General features: G+C 37.7%; 1 protein-coding gene and 1 long non-coding RNA gene across 2 annotated transcripts in view; one reads left to right on the forward strand and one right to left on the reverse strand.

Moving 5' to 3' along the window:
* Positions 1-9,534, reverse strand: part of ALKBH8 (alkB homolog 8, tRNA methyltransferase) — a 51,857-nt gene extending 42,323 nt beyond the window's left edge. Inside the window, exon 1 of the mRNA XM_074216604.1 lies at positions 9,500-9,534. Coding sequence (XP_074072705.1) covers positions 9,500-9,513 — 14 coding nt within the window. The 5' untranslated portion in view covers positions 9,514-9,534. The remainder of the gene's footprint in view (positions 1-9,499) is intronic.
* Positions 1-17,320, forward strand: part of LOC141488299 (uncharacterized) — a 90,917-nt gene that overhangs the window by 60,700 nt on the left and 12,897 nt on the right. The gene's annotated exons all lie outside the window — the stretch shown is intronic.

Here is a 17,320-nt window from a genome sequence, read left to right on the forward strand (position 1 = left end):
TAAAGTGAAAACAACATACTTCAATCTGCATTCAGATTCCATTCAGTTCTTTCCCTGAATGTGGATAGCATTTTTCATTAAGTCTTAATTTTTTAAAATGTATTTCTGCCTTGTACCTTGCACCTTCCATTCTTGTCTCCACTCCTCCCTGGGTTCCTTTGATTTCTTAAAGACTTCAAACTCAGAATCCCAACCACACAATACTGACATGAAAACATCTGTATTAAAAAAGATGGCTCTTGAAATATTTATAACTTTTTTTGTGGTAGTATTTTATAGCATTTTTGGTGATAATAAAGAAATCAAAATAAAGCAGATACTCATCAACTGGGGATGACTAGACACATTATGATATCAGATGATTCCAGTAGAATATTGCTGTGCTATAAGAAACTATGAGTATGATAAAAATAGAGAAGCATGGAAGGATCTACATGAATTATGCACAATGAATGTACAAGAGCCAAGATAATATAAACAATAACTATTAGAGGCCTAGACAATATAAAGGGATTTGAGGAAGTGAGATGGTACACTGTCTAGAGTTTAGGACCCTAGATTAGCAAAGCCTGAATTATAGCTGGCTTCATACCCTTACTAGCTATAATTCCTCAAGTAGCAATCTGCCTCAGTTTGCTCTTTTGCAAACAGGGTAATAATAGCCTCTTACCTCCCAAAGTTGTTGAGGATAAAATGAGATATTTGTAAAATACTTTGCAAACCTTAACAAAACCTATAAATACCAGGTTTAACAATATCAGTAGAAGGACCTACAGGCTGGTATGCAAACACAAACATTAATTCAATGGACTGCCAGGCTACTGGGCCATAGAATGATTAATAGATCATTTTCATCCCTTTAGTTTTTCCATGAATTGTTAGGCTGATCTTTTTTTTGAGAAATCACTGATCTTACTAAAGGGACCTTCTCAAGCTGATGCAATCAAAATAAGACGACAAATAAGATTATATATAGAGAGAGGACTAAAACATCAATAGAGATTTCCTCTTCCTTGTGGATCTTGTAGAAGACAACCTCTATGGAAGGGTAATACCTTTGATAAGCATACATTTCTCTGCTTCCTTGCTTCAATTTAATAATCTGAGGATCACGGAATAGAGTTATTCTTTATGACAGCCTTTTAAAAGTTTTTACTGGATATCTTTTGCTATATCTAGAATTGCTTTCCTTTGGTGGTCATCTCCACCTTTGAACTTTCTTATTTGGACTGATGAAGCACTTTTTTTTCTTTTTTTTTTGATTTATTTATTTTATATCATTACAATAATCTTGTTGTGAGAGTAAATATAACCCCCACCAAAAAAAAGTTGAGAAACCTCAAGAATAGTAAGAGAGAAAGAAAAGTGTACTTCAGTCTGTGTTCAGATTCCAATGGATCTGTCTCTGGGATAAACTGCCTTCTTTATCATGAGTTCCACAAAGAAGTTGCTTCAATATTTTCCCCACAGTTGCTATTAACTAGCCATATTTCCCTTCACTCTATTACTCCCCACTCTCATTTATTCTATTCTCTCTCTTTCAAACTGTCCTGGTTCAGAAGTGTGCTGTATCTGAGTACCCTCTCCCATGATCTTCCCTCTCTTCTATCACCTACTCCCCCCTTCCCCCCTTATCCCATCCCTTCCCTCTCGTTCTCTAGGGTAAGATAGCTTTCTATACCCTATTAAGTGTGCATGTTATTTCCTCTCTGAGCCATTTCTGATGAGAATGAAAGCTCACTCACTCCCCCTTACCTTCCCCCATTCCACTCCCTTGAAAAAGCTTCTTCTTTACTTTTTTTTTTACTTTTTTGCAAGGCAATGGGGTTAAGTGGCTTGCCCAAGGCCACATAGCTAGGCAATTATTAAGTGTCTGAGGCCATATTTGAACTCAGGTATTCCTGACTCCAGGGTCGGTGCTCTATCCACTGTGCCACCTAGCGGCCCCCTTCTTCACTTTTATGTGAAATCTTAGACCCTTCTTCCACTCCTTTCCCTTCCTCCTAGTACTTTACCACCCATTGACTCCATCTTTTTACTATACATTACATTTAGCACCTTCCTGTGCCTTGTCTATATAATGCTCCTTCTAACTGCTCCTATGAATGAGAAAGTTCATATGAGTTATCAGTATCTTCTTACCATGCAGGAATGCAAACAGTTCAACATCATTAAGTTCCTCATAATTATTCCTTCTCTTCCACCCCCTCTATGGTTCACCTGAGTCCTGTACTTCCTTTCTATTCAGCTCTGGCTTTTTCAATAGGAAAATTTTAAAGTCCCCTATTTCATTGAAAGTCCATCTTTTCCCCTGAAAGAGAATGTTCAGTTTTGCTGGGTAGTTAATTCTCGGTTATAAACCAAGATCTTTTGCCTTCCAGAACATCATATTCCAAGTCCTATGAGCCCTTAAGGTAGGTGCTGCCAGATCCTATGTAATTCTGACTATAGAGCCATGGTAGTTGAACTGTTTGTTTCTGGTAGTTTTTAGTATTTTTTCTTTGACCTGGGAGCTTTGGAATTTGCCTGTAATATTCCTGGGACTTTTTCTTTTGGGATCTCTTTCAGGAGATGATAGATGAATTCCCTCAATTTCTAGTTTATCCTTTGCTTCTAGGATCTCAGGACAATTTGGTTGCTTTATTTCTTGAAAAATGAAATCTAGGTTCTTTTCCTGGTTGTGACTTTCAGGTAGCCCAATAATTTTTAAATTATCTTTCCTGGAGTAGTTTTTGAGATCAGTTGTTTTTCCAATGAGATATTTCACATTTTCTTCTAATTTTGGGGTTTTTTTAAGAATAGTTTTATTTCTTCTTGATTTCTTCCGAAGTCATCAGCTTCCTTTTGTTCCATTCTGCATTTGAAGGAGTTATTTTCTTCAGAGCTTTTTAAAATCTCCTTTTCCAACTGGCCAATTCTGCTTTTTAAGGCATTCTTCTCCTCATTTGCCTTTTGTGCTTTTTCCATTTGGCCTAAACTGGTTTTTAACATATTATTTTCTTCAGTATTTTTTGCATTTCTTTCACCAAGCTACTGATTTGTTTTTCATGATTTATCTGCATTGCTCTATTTCTCCTTCCAACTGTTCTTCTTCCTTAATTGCTTTTTAAAGTCTTTTTTGAGCTTATCCACAGCCTGAGCCCATTTTCTATTTCTCTTGGAGGTTTTGGGTTCAGAAGCTTAGATTTTGTCATCTTCTGAATCTTCCATGGGACCAAACTAATTTTCTATGGTCCTATTCTTTTTTTGTTTACTCATTTCCTCAGCCTATGGATGATTTACTGCACTTCCAAGGCTTTAGGAGTTTTTTGGGACAACCCACAGGGACCTTATTTCCTCCAAGGTCTTATGACAGCCTTTGACTGCTCTCTTGCCAGTTCTTTGGTATGTAGATGACCACAGGCCCTCCCCTCTGCCCTGGAGCTGTGAGGAGGATCCCTGCCTGGCTATGGTGGTGTGGGAGCAGCAAATGGTTGAGTCCTGCCCCAGGGAGAGCAGAGACCTTTGCAGTTTCCCCAGACCCCCTTACTGTCTGTGGGCTACACTCTGGAGGTAAAGGCTGGCTTCCCCATTCCCACTGCAGGTTCTCAATGCAGGGCTGCTCTGAGGTTGGCACTTGCTCCGCATTCACTCTGGTGCAGCAGAGTTCTCTTACCAACCCTTAAAGCTGTTCCTGGTGATCCCTGGAAACTGCCCCCCTCTGTCACAGACCCAGGTGTCCCCAGGGATCTAGGCACTTGCCCAGCTGCATTGTTGCTGCACTTACAGAGGTTTTTTCCAACCCCCAGTCCCAGTGAAATGCACCTTTCTCACGGAACTTCTAAGTTGTCTTGGACTGGGATATTGTATCACTCAGTGTTTCTGAGTTTCTAAATTTTGGCTCCAGGAATAATGTGATGGCTTTTGGGGTTTTTGGGGGAATGAGTTTCTGGGAATTCCGGCCTTCAAGCCACCATCTTGGCTCCACCCCCTGACAAAGCACTTTCAAAAAAGACAGAACACCTTTAATGAGGAACCACCTCTGCCAATGAAAATCATTATCCACTTTGTCCCTTAAGATCTAAGAGAGTAGCCCGAGACATTGAAAAGTTAAGTGACTTGCCTCCAATGGTATACTAGGGTGGGAACTTCTGATCCACAAGTGATATTAGTGTAGTATTGGCAAGGCAACCGCAAGCAGGACTCAAAATTCAATAAATCTAGCAGTTTTTTTAGGGTTGAATTGTCTGATCATTATATAACCCTCAAATGATGTTATAAATATCCAAATGGCTCTTGGCAGGAAAAAGGTTCCCCACCCCTCCTTAGTCAAAGGACTTGAATTCAGGTGGTCCTACTTAAAGGACAACTCTATTCACCTAGCCACGATGTCTCTTAACTCTCCTTATAACAAAGAAAAATATTAAGATCAACCAACAAAACAGGTGGATCTGATAGTACAAGTAACATTTTGCACCAACAGTTCTCTCTCTCTCTCCCAAGAAGAGGGAAATGTTTTTCATCTGTGGTTGCATTTATCAAGGAATCTTGAGTGTCCTTAAAACATGCATAAAAAGATACAAAGTGCGCTACAAACCATTGCCACTGAATAACCACATAGCAGTGGCTTAAAGCAGTGGTAACACACTTGGATAGAAAACAAATCCCTATGGCAGTATACTGACTTAGAACATTACAAAAGAACTTTATCTATGTTATTTTGCATTTTATTTTATTAAACATTTTCCAATTATTAATAAGGATGTGAGACACAGGGTCACTTCTATCTCCCACTCCCCACCCAAATTTGATACCTCTGGAAGATAGATTAGCATTGAGAAAAAATGTTTGAAAAAAAGAAAATTACATGCATAGAGCAAGGAATAGGAATGGGTGAACATGTTATGATTATATAAATGTACTATTGTTCTATAAGAAACCATGAATGGTCAGACTCTAGAGAAGCATGGAATGAATTACAGAATGTATAGCCTTGCTGGATGCAACTCTTCTCAGCAGTTCAGAGAGCTAGGACAACCCTAGGACAATGCTATTCATATCCAGAGGAAGAAAAACAAAATAAATCAAAACAAAAAACCTACAGAATCTGAATGAACACTACATCCACTTTCTAAAAATTTCTCTTATGTTTTTCTTTCCTATTTCATGGTTTTCTTTATTTTCCTTTAATCTTAATTCCTCGTTCAGAAAATAACTAATTTATAAACATGTTAAACACAAATGTGTATGTTCAATATTCACCAGACTGTTTGCTGCTGAGAGGAAGGGAGTGGGAAAGAAGGGTAGAAAGAAATTATGCAACTTAAAAATATGCATGTGCATGTGGATGAATGTTGAATAACTTTCATAACATGCAACTGGAAAAATAAAATAAAATATTGATTTACAAAAGAAAGAGTAAAGGATAATAGAAAGATAACCTGGGTCTTTAAATGGTACTGATGAAATGGAAAAAGATCTAGAAAAAGGCATCTAACTACTGAATAGATCCTCTGTGAAGGATCTAGGGAAGGACATGAACAGATTCATACCACATCATAGGCATGCATGGGTTATGATGTGATCCAATGGAATTTACCACATTAGAAATGAGATTAGAGGTGCACTAAAGTATTGAAGTCCTGCATCAATATTTCAACTGTTTCTATAATGACTGTTTTTGAAACATACTTGATTTTCTTCCTTTCTCTAACATAAATATTTGAGTGCCTACTTGGATAAATGAGTTAACATATGTAAAGCACTTTGTAAACCTTAAAGAGTTATATAAATGCTAACTATTATTAACTACTATTTGTTACAAGATACTTTCATCATCAAACACAAAAATGTAAACAATGAGTTAAAGCACATTTTTGTGCTTTTAAAGTGTAATCCTTTCAAGTTGTGTCTGATTCTTCAAGACCCCCATTTGGAGTTTTCTTGGCAAAGATAATTTTCCTTCTCCAGGTTATTTTATAGATGAAAAAAACTGAGATAACAGGTTTAAGTGACTTACCCAGAGTCACATAGCCAGGAAGTGTCTGAGGTTGGAATTGAACTAAGATCTTGAGTGTTCCAGATTCTAGGAGGAATAGCCCTCATTGTACCATCTCATTGAACCACATTTGGGGTAGAAGAAGCATTTTACAAAGTGGTACTTTTCGGATAGAATCTGAAAGTTCTAAGAATCTCTATCAAATAATTTGAAGTCATTAGTTTATTTTTTTTATACTAGTAATGTTTGTGGTTTTCCTATGCAAAGAAAATAGTATGAAGTGGGAATTATCAGGGACTTTTTAAATGCTTATTTTAATTTTCTATTACTTTTCCAGAGTTAATTAGGTTCAAAATCTCTTTGATATCTGATATTTTCTACATTACTATCCACATAGAAGTCATCACATCTGGTCAATTCCACTCCCAAAAAATCACAGATCCAATTTCCCTTTCTACTGCTACTGCTTGTAGACCAGGCCCTCACTATCTTTTGCCTGACATACCACAAAGTCATCATATTGTTCTCTTCTCTCCATTATACATAAAACAACCAAATTTACTCTAAGCACCACTCTGATCACTTCCCTCCACAGCTCAAAATTCTTTAGTTGCTTTCATCACTAAAGCCTAAATCCTTGGTGTTTAAAGCCTCCTGGATTTAACAAACCTACTTCAGGTCAAGGATCTTTAGAGAGATAAAAGGAATAAAAGAATATTTGGAGATTCACAAATGGTGAGAAATGTTATTAGAATCTGAATAAATTTATGTTTGCAGTTAGCAAGTTAGTTTCCAGCAGGTGGAGCCTTATGACCATATAGAATATAAACATTTTCTTAATCTACAGACAGAATTTCACTTAATGTAGTAGTACATTTATGAATTTTCTTCAAGTTATCTCTAACAGAATCATATTTTTCTCCACTTCACATTATAATTTCAGGTCTACATTTTCTTTATTCCTAGATAATCATCAAGTTCAAATGGTCAATGGCCACTAACAATTGAACTTATTATTCACTCCACTATCAGAAGGAGAGGATCTCCCCTGCTTCCTGGCCAAAGTTCACCTCTCCATCTGACCATTTAACCTCATCCCATCATTTACACCCTAAACTTGCTGTCCTCTGTCTATATCTTTAATTTCTCTCTCTCTCTCTCTCTCTCTCTCTCTCTCTCTCTCTCTCTCCTGACTCTTTCCTCTCAGTCTACAAATATGCTGAGATCTCTCTCCTATTCTTAAAAAAAATCAACTCCTAATTCTGCTACTCAATCCAACTATAATCTTAAACCTACTTCAACCAAGTATAGGATCTTTAGGGATTGAAAAAAGGAATAACAGACAAATCAGTCTGATGGCTGAAAAGGGTGGTGGGAAATGTTATTAGAATCCAAGTAAAGTTCTCTTCTCTATTTCACTGATGAAGTTCTTAAAAGAAAAAAAAATTGTTCTTCTGGTCTCTTTGTGTCTTTTGACGCTATGAGTCATCTTCCTCGCCCTTGGCTTCCATGCTACTTTACTGTTATGATTCACCTCTTCCTCTAATGGAATAGGAAGGAACTAAATGGAGTAAAAAATAAAATACAACAGTCTCTAAGAATTAAATAGCACACAGAGGGCAACTGCAATGCTCAAAGGAGGTTTGAACAATCTGGAATATGGAACCAATGAAGAATTCTAAAGAACAGGAGAAATAGAGATCACCAAGAATTGTATATTAAGAAGAGAAGATGGGCTAATGAGGTGATAAGAAATGACAGGAAGACAGAAAGTTCCATGATACTCTCATGGTGTCTGCCAGGAAAAAGTCAGGAAAGCCTCCAGCAGGTTGGATGAATCCCTTCAGGTGGACCTCTGGGAGAACAAAGACCCCCCCCCCATGATGCATTGGATGGGCAGGTATGAATAGGAATCACTGCAGGGAATTTCCAAATCAATAAGAAGTCCATATGTGTATTTTTTAAGCAAGGCAATGGGATTAAGTGACTTGCCCAGAGTTGCACAGGTAACTAAGCATAGAATGTCTCAGGTCATTTTGAACTCAGGTCCTCTTGATTCAAGGGCTGGTGCTCTACATTTGGCTATTTTTAAGGATTATAAAGCACTTTCCCACAGGCGGAATTACCATTATTAATTCTATTTTACAGGAAAAGAAATCAAAAGGAAGAGAATAAATGATTGCTTCATTTCCCATCTATCTACATTCCTGGGCTTCTCAATCATATCCCCAAGAACCTCTACATCCTTCAAGAATGTTCAGGAATTCACCCCTCATCAATACCTTCTGCCCCAGGGTCCTAACTCTTTTCCTCTAAATGGAGAACAGAACTGAAAGCTCCTCCCAGAAGCCCTATTTAAGGATAACCCCTAGACCAAATATCTCTTCTCTTCCTAATCAGCCCTCCCTCACTTAAATCCAATTCATTTGCAAGTCATGGCATCACCTTCAGTCAAGATCCAAGGACAAACAGCAACCAGCTGCCATTCCAAAGAACGCTGCTGGTAACTTCCCCGTACTCTTTCCCCCTTGGAATTCTTTTTTCTATTTTAGTACAGTGTGGGATAAGGTGGGCCTTTAATAAATATTTATGGACTGACTTGACTAGTGTCAAACCAATAGGAAGTAAAAGAGTCACAATCAAACCCAGGTCCCCAGATTACCAGTTGGGCATCCTATAGGTAGAGTCAGTTGTCCCTAAGTGAATAAGACTTCTGCCATACTAAGAGGATAGAGGGCCAGGGACCTGCAATGAGGAAGATTCATCTTTGTGAATTCAAATCTGGTCTCAGTACTAGCTAGCTGTGTGACTGAAAAAGTTACTTAACACTCTTTGCCTCAGTTTCCTCATCTGTAAAACAAATTGGAGACGGAAATGGCGTACCATTCCAAATGGCCAAGAAAACCCCAAATGGGGTCATAAAGAGGAATCCAACGCCACAAGGAACAACACCATTAAGTGATCCCACTTTCCAAATTCCGATTGACTTGAATCAAAACATAGGCATTAAACTTTACAAGATTCAGGGAAGGTATTGTAAAAGTAAATATATCCCAATAGAAACTTTGTTTTTTTTTTGTAAAAATAAATATTTTGAAAATAACTATTTTATTCTTACGGCCACCCCGTGAAGTTCAAACACTACATTAGGGGCAAATCCCTGGATTTGGAGTCAGCTCGGATCCGTGCCCGGGTCTTATCTGGGCCTCCGCTGTAAAAATGCCGGGGAGCGGCCGAGGAGAACCGGGGGGACAGAATGACCTCACCACACTCGGGCCCGCGCACCCCAAAACACTGGCGCCCTCCGTGGCGCCTTGGCCAGAACGCGGGCGCGGCCACCGGGGGGCACTTCCCCTCGCCCCCCCCCCGCGGGCAGCACGCGGACCCCGGCCCGGGAGCCCTCGGAATTCGACCCCCCAGTTCTGCCCAGGATGGAGCAGCGGGCGCCGCGACCCGCCGCTTCGTTAGGAAGAACCACCCCGGGGGCCCGACCAACCCCCCGCGCTCCCCGCAGCGCCTTACCTGGGGGCAGCCATCTTGGAAAGAGCGGCACTCCATTTCCCATCAACCCACGGGGCTGCGACTACAATTCCCACAAGCCTCCCTGCTCCTGCCGAAGCCTAAGGCCGCCTCCCCCAGCCCATCCGGGAACCCCCTCGTGACCGAGAGGCCTTGGGGAGAGGAAAGAAAAAACTGTGTGGAGGAAGGGCTGGGCGCGGAAGGCTCCCTTCTGTGCCATTTTTTTCTTAAATTTATTTACTTTAACTTTGATTTTTAAAAAAAACTTTTGAGTTCTAAATTCTCTCCCTAACCCATGAAGAAGAGAAGAAAGTATGGTATTAATGAAATCATACACCATAATTTCCATATTAACCATTTTGGAAAAAAAAAAAGTAAGAAAAATTAAGTGAAGAAAGCATCTCCTTGGAGAGGCATGGCATTTTTCATCACGGGTCTTTTGGGATGTCTGGGATCATTGTCTTATTAAGGATTATAAAGCTGATCATCATTTCTACATACACTATTCTGATTCCGTTCATTTAAGTCTTCCCTGCTTTTGTTTTTGTTTTTTCCTGGCTGTATTTTCTGTTAGCTTTTACATCCCCATTTCTTTGGCTTCTTTTTCTGAAGTGAAATTTCTAAAAATCCATTTCTTTTACCCACTCTTTGTCAGGAACTCAAATTTTAGGGGGAATCATTTTTGGATATCCTTGCAGAGGAAATTTTTCAAGGTAAAAAGAAATTTCAAACTTTCTTTAACAACCCTCTGTATTACATTCTTCCCATCCAGAACCCTTCTACATTCTAAGAAGGCAAGTAAAATTGATGTTGACAAAATGCTTATTTAATATTTATAATAATACCTACCATATTGATTTTTTGACAAATTTATGTTATAATACAATTACATGTTTTATTCACTAAATATAAACTTTATGGTTTTGGTGGGGCTTCTAGTTCTATGTGTTATCAGTGGCTCATCATTATAAATAGTCCAGAGTGATTAAAATGGCTTTTATTAAGACATCCCAATAAAAGGACCACATCTCTTAAGGAAAGGGAGGGGCCCCTGAAATCACAGCAATGATGGATCTTAGATGCAGTTTGAAAAGCTTGTTACTGGGGCGGCTAGGTGGTGCAGTGGATAGAGTACTGACTCTGGAGTCAGGAGGACCTGAGTTCAAATTCGGCCTCAGACACTTAATAATTACCTAGTTGTGTGGCCTTGGGCAAGCCACTTGACCCCACTGCCTTGCAAAAAAAATCTAAAAAAAAAAAAGCTTGTTACACCCCCTTCATGCCAATCTTTGACCAGGGTCACAAACTAATTGATACATTCACCTCCATATGCTTTTCCCAGTCCTGCTCATTATACTAAAGAGCACAGGGGAGGGAGAACAGTAATCTCCTTAAGCATGCACAAAGGAGAAGGATGAAGATTCTAGGTTAACTCAAAACTAGATGGGGCAGACCTGATCTAATCTCAGGTTTTGAATAGGTTGGGGCCAATTTTTTTTGTCATATATTCACATGCCTGCCCATAGGCACCAATACAGGCAGACCCCAGTTTTTGTAATGTAAACTAACAATCTCTCTTCACATTCTTGTGGAAACCAAATACCCCCATATTCCTCACATATGTAAAGTACATAATAGTGATTTTTAAAAAGTGATAATTTTATTATTTTTAGAGGTTTACAATCCTTTTCTGTTTTTTCTGACTTTGCAGTCATCATTTCTATGATTATGCCACACAAAGAAATTATTAAGTGTCTGAGACCAGATTTGAACTCAGGTACTCCTGACTCCAGGGCAGGTGCTCTATCCACTGCACCACCTAGCTGCCCCAAAGTCCTATACATTTTAAGAAAAATGCAATCCCCTTTATGAGTGTCTGTGCTCATTGCCTGAAATGTCTTCTTTTCTCCTTTACATCTAATGAATTCTAAAGCACAAGTCAAAAGCTGTGATTTCCAACAAGGCTTCCCTTTTCTCTCTTTCCATGCTGTACCTCTTCCCTTGGTAACATTCTTATCCTTCTCTGTGTGATTCTTGAGACTAGGGACTATTTTTGGAGGTTTGCCTTTTTTGGTATCCCTGGTATCCCTTAACACAGCTTCACACATCGTAGGTGTCTACTTGGCCTGACTCCTCTTTGACTTTAGGAAGTTTTATTTTAGATGAAAAATTCCAAGTCCTGTCCCCTTTGGCACTCAGGAAAATTCCCAACACCTGAGTAGAGAGTAGGCTCTCCATCTAACCATTTATTTATATCTACTTTTAGTTGGTCTTTTTGTGAATGAGACTGTATTTGAAATAAAATTCAATTTACTGGAAACATTTGGGAAATGAAAAAGCAAATTGTGTTATAGTGTCTGTGGAGAGACGAGACAAGAGGGGGATGTTTCCCCATCACAGCTTTGCTCCATGTTTTCTCCAATGTCTAGAATGCAGACGATCAGAGTCTCTTCTTCCATCCCCAATTCTGAACTATCTTCTCCCTTTTATGTGAATTGCTGGCCCAGTCTCTCCTACAAAATCTTTGATTTATTCAGTAAATTTTTAGGGCTCTGGTCTGATTGTTTAGGAAATATTTTCCAATGACTTAAATCAGTGAGTAAAATGGAGAGGTTTCAACCTTAACCTTTTCCAAGACAGTCTCTGCCCTTAAGAAATTTGCATTCTAGTTGTTATTCATTCGTATCAATCACATCTGATTCTTTGTTATTCCATTTGGAATTTTTGTATTAAGTTTACAGGAATGCTTTGCCATTTCCTTCCCAAGCTCATTTTATAGATGAAAAAATTGAGGGGTTTTAGTGACTTACCCAGAGTCACTTAGTTAATAAATGTCTTGGGCCACATTTGAACTCAGGTCTTCCAAACTCTAGGACTGGACTTCACCACTTACTTTCCCTATATTCTAGTAGCAGAAAATAAAACATAAAAGGGAGATAATGTTATAAAGGTTATTAAAAAACACACCTTTAAGTGGAACAGACTTCAAAGCAATATGGTGGAAAGATAAGATGAAATTTCATCTATCAGAGACTAGGGTACCAGGGGCAAAAAGACAACATGGTTTTGAAATGACCAGATTAATTGTTATAGTTTCCTTGCAAAAATAGGTATGCTAAAGTGCTGTTGAATTGATTTGCTTGACTGTGAATTGATCCAATCATTCTGGAAAGTAATTTGAAGTGATAGATAGATATAAAGGACAAACTATGCAGAGTTCATATCTGACTAGCTAATCTCCTTAGGGCTTTCAATTGCCTATGCACTTTACTTTCTTTAGCTTCTGCTAACTACAACAATACTTAAATACACCTTCTTGTTCCTAAGGGGGAAAAAAGAGTAGGCAGAAGTAAAGGAGGTCTATGTTAGAACTACCACTTTCAATTTTATATATATATATGTGTTATATGTGATATGTATGTATCACAGATGCATAAATGTTTATTTTGCATATATAAGCACTATATATGTATATATATATATATATATATGTATTTTTGACAATCTTTTTTTCTGTTCTTTGTGGAAATGTTCATGCTTGTTAATGTTTATAAAGGTCCTAATAATTCAAAAAGAAAATTTAAAAATAAAGAAAATGGACTAAATGCTCCCTAGGGTCCTTAGACCTGTCACTGTTATAACTTTTTTTTCAAAGGCTAAACCACTGAAAGAATAATCTATATCCAGGAGTACTAACCCTGCCTGCCCAGCAGAGGGTGCACATGAATAAGCTAACCTACCACTAGCCACATGAAAGGGACTTTAAAGATCATCTTCTCTAATCCCCTCATTTTATGAATGAGGAAACTGAGGACCCTCAGAAGTTAAGTGATTTACTCAAAGCCACATAAGTAATGACTCAAAGTATGTGGATTCTGGTCATCTGATAACTTTCAGAGTATTCATTTCATAGGATTTCTAAGAGCCCTTAGAATGATCTAAAAATGAAGAAACTTAAACTCATCAAGGTGGAGAAACTTGCCCAGGTCACACAGGTATTAATTAATGAGCCAGGAATATCATCCAAATCCTTAGGACAAATAAACTAAAATCTATTCTTGCTGACACTTATTAAATATTTATTAAGTGCCTACTATGTGCAGGGCTCTATGTAAAAAGGCTAGATAATTCTGGCCCTGATCAATTTTTGTGGGACTATTTCAACAGCCTTCTAATTGATCTACCTGCCTCAAGTCTCTGCCCTCTCCTCTTCTTCAAGGGGCCAAATCACTCAGGTACTCAATACATTCAATCACCTCTGACTCTTCATGACCCGATTTGGGAATTTTGGGGGTTGGGCAAAGATACTGCAGTGGCTTGCCATTCCCTTCCCCAGTTCAGGGAACAGATGAGGAAATAGAGGTAAATAGGATTAAGTGACTTGCTCAGGATCTCACAGCTAGTCAGATTTGAACTCAAGAAGACTCATCTTCCTAACTCCAGACCCAGCACTGTGTCCACTATGCCACCTAGCTGCTCTGTTCTCAATAAGTTTCTATACATAATCTTACAGATCAAGTGGCATGGCATTTGAAATCCCAGACTATATCACTTATTCATAATTTTAACCAAAGGCCAAATCCCATATTTTGACTTATCTTCATCAGGAGAAGGACCAATGACATGTTTATGATATTTTGGTTTCAACATGATGCTTTCCTCCCTCTGCCTTCTTGCAGTTAAGAGATAAATAATAAAAAAAAAAACCCTAAGGCAAAAGATCCACTTAAGTGGTGGTTCAGTTCAGGTGGTATTTTTGTTTTGCAAAATTATCAAGAAAATAAAAGTATCCTCCTTTATCTGGGTCTCAGACTCTGAAAAGTTGGCCCATGACAATTTATCAAAAGGACAAAATTTTGAATAAAGCAGTACAAGAATCTTTCAATAGACATCTGAATTCATAACTACTTTGAGTGAATCTAGAAATGCAAACTGTGTAGACATAGCTACAAACTAATTGTGAGGATGGGAACTAACCCCATGCTGAAGAAGAGGGGAAAAAATCATAGATTTATCATAACTTTTTCAAGTCTTCTATGAGAGAATTTTTCATTATCCTCTTCTGAATAGAGACATACTATAAAAAAATGGAAAGGAAAATTCCTTTTTAAAAAAGGGAGAGGTTACTGGAGAGAGGAGCATTTTTGTCAAATTATCAGGAATCTGAAGATAAAAAAATTTTCAGCTTTTGAAATGAAGACACCCGGATTTCTCAGGCATGCAAGACAAAAATGATTGAACCCTCTTTCTACCACCACCCCCCATGAAAAGTGTCACTTTGGGAGCATACTTCTCTTTTTTTTTTCAGGTTTTTGCAAGGCAAATGGGGTTAAGTGGCTTGCCCAAGGCCACACAGCTAGGTAATTATTAAGTGTCTGAGACCGGATTTGAACCCAGGTACTTCTGACTCCAAGGCCCGTGCTTTATCCCACTAGGCCACCTAACCACCCCTATACTTCTTTCATTCAAAATTTTAATCCCTTGGTTGATGGGATTATTTTCTCTTTGGTTTTTGTTTGTTTGTATTTTTGTTTGAAGGGATGCTATTAGTTTGGGTATTTTTTTTTAACCCCTTACAGAAATTTCAGAATCTTCAATTCATTCATTTAAAAATTTTTTTCTTTAAACTTACCCAAGTAAAAAACTTACTGTTTTTCTTTACTTACTTCTAATGAAGTATTTCTTGAATCCTCTTTTTTCTTCTTTTCATTAATTTATTTCATTCTTAGATGCAGTTTTACACCACCTGATTAAATCACAAAGTTGAACCCAGCTTTCTTTCCAAACTTACACCTCAGCAGCTGCCTCTTAGGATTGCTGGCTTCTTGAAACTCCAGCAATAATAGATTATATAAAACGCATTTGATGTTTAGTGGTGACATTTCAAGACCTGATGTATTATTCATGCTCAGGTAATAAAGTACCATGGAAATTTTGTAGTTTTATAAATCACATGATGTAAGTATTCCCACTACAGTAATTACAGGAGAGAAGCAATTTAAAATAAAAACCAGGAGAAGAAAAGACAAAGAAGCCAGCTTTGAATTTGAAATACAATACATGAAAACTCTGACAGGAAAATTGGGGGGGGTCACTTCAAAACAAGATTATGTATGTAAAATATTCATGCAAAAATTATTGCATAGTCTTGAGAAGATTGGAAATATGCTTATGTTACTGAGAAATTTTGACAATAATCAGATAGGAGGAGTTGGCAACTACTTCAGAATGCAGAAATCTGAATGATTTTTTAGAAATCCCAGAGCAGATTTAAGGAGAAACAATAAAGTATTTAGAATTAGTACTCTGCTACCCATTACCATCTTTTAATGATCAACTAAAAGCATTTTAATTTACATGAAATTTCCTAACAAAATAATGGGATTTAAGTCTAGAAGGGACTTTGGGATCAACCTTCCCATCATATTCATAATATCTAGCTGTATTACTGTTGTGGTGTGTAAAAGATGAAATGACTGAGGAAACAAAGACTCAATCTTCCAAGCATATTGATGTCTTAAGCAAATCATGGCTATTGCCCAAAAAATTGGGATTAGGCCCCTTCCTCAGCTTGGAACTGGATGCCAAATTATAGGGGGAGACAGATCTTTATACATTAAAAACAATCAGACAAGGCCAATTTATTAAAAGAAAAAAATATATTAGGCAATCTGATTTCTATTTAGAGGAAAAATTGAGGATTTTCCAAATTGGAAGGGAGAGAATGAATAGCTGTAATTCTCTGAATTCAGAAATGTCCCATTCCCCAAAGGGTCTGTAAATAATCAAAGGAACATGGAAACAATAACATTAATCTGTACAGAGACAGTTTTCAGATAATACCTGTGGGTTACTTGAGATATACAACTGTGAAAAAAATTTTGTCAGTTTTTGAATTTGACCAGGTCCTTAGTTAAGGTCTCTAAGCAGCAGGAAGAGGTGGTCCAGTTTCCAAGGCACATAGGGCTAGGTTCAAATAATACAATAAAAATTTCTCCCAATTTCTACAATTGAATGAAGTTTTCTTATAGGACAGAGTTTGTACTAGAACCACAATTGAACAGAAAGGAAACTAAGCCAGCTCCGGAGTTGTCACAAGATGGAGTCAGTGTGGTTCACTCAGTTCCCACAATTAACCACTAATCCCTTCAATTCCCTCCCCAACACATATATACATACACACATATATACAACATACATACATACATGATAGTGGCGGTTCTTGTGTCCATTATTGGAGACCAAAACGACATTAACAAATTAGCAAATTGATTAACAAATTCTTGTTGCATATTATGAAGCTCCCTCAATTGTATATAATTAAACTGAGACCCAGAGAGGTAAAGTGACCTGTCCAACAGCACATTTCCAGTAATTAACAACTGATATTCTAACTGGGGTTCTCTGACTCCAAATCCAACTGTTTTTCTACCTATATATTTATTCTTCTGCATCAGGTTTTTGAGGTTATAAAGATTTATGAAGCAAGTTGGATATAATAAAATAGCTATGAAAAGTCATGAGAATATGTTTCTTGAAAGCAGAGAACATTTCATTTTTTAGTCATTGTTTTCCTCAATTATGTACTTGGATATTATAGGCACTTAAATGCTTATTGGAAAAGAAAATATAACAGAACACTATAATTTAAAATGCATATATTTCTTCCAAAAAAAAGAGCTGAGAAAATGTAAGCCCACCCCCATTCTTTGCAGAGGTGGAAGATTATGGGTATGGAACATCACATCTGTAGTCAGATTAGGTTAATGAATTGGTTATTTTTGCTTAACTTTTTTCTTCTTTCTTTTTTAATCTTCATTACAG

This window comes from Macrotis lagotis, chromosome 1, assembly GCF_037893015.1.
Source record: "Macrotis lagotis isolate mMagLag1 chromosome 1, bilby.v1.9.chrom.fasta, whole genome shotgun sequence".
In the NCBI taxonomy this organism is placed as follows: domain Eukaryota; kingdom Metazoa; phylum Chordata; class Mammalia; order Peramelemorphia; family Peramelidae; genus Macrotis; species Macrotis lagotis.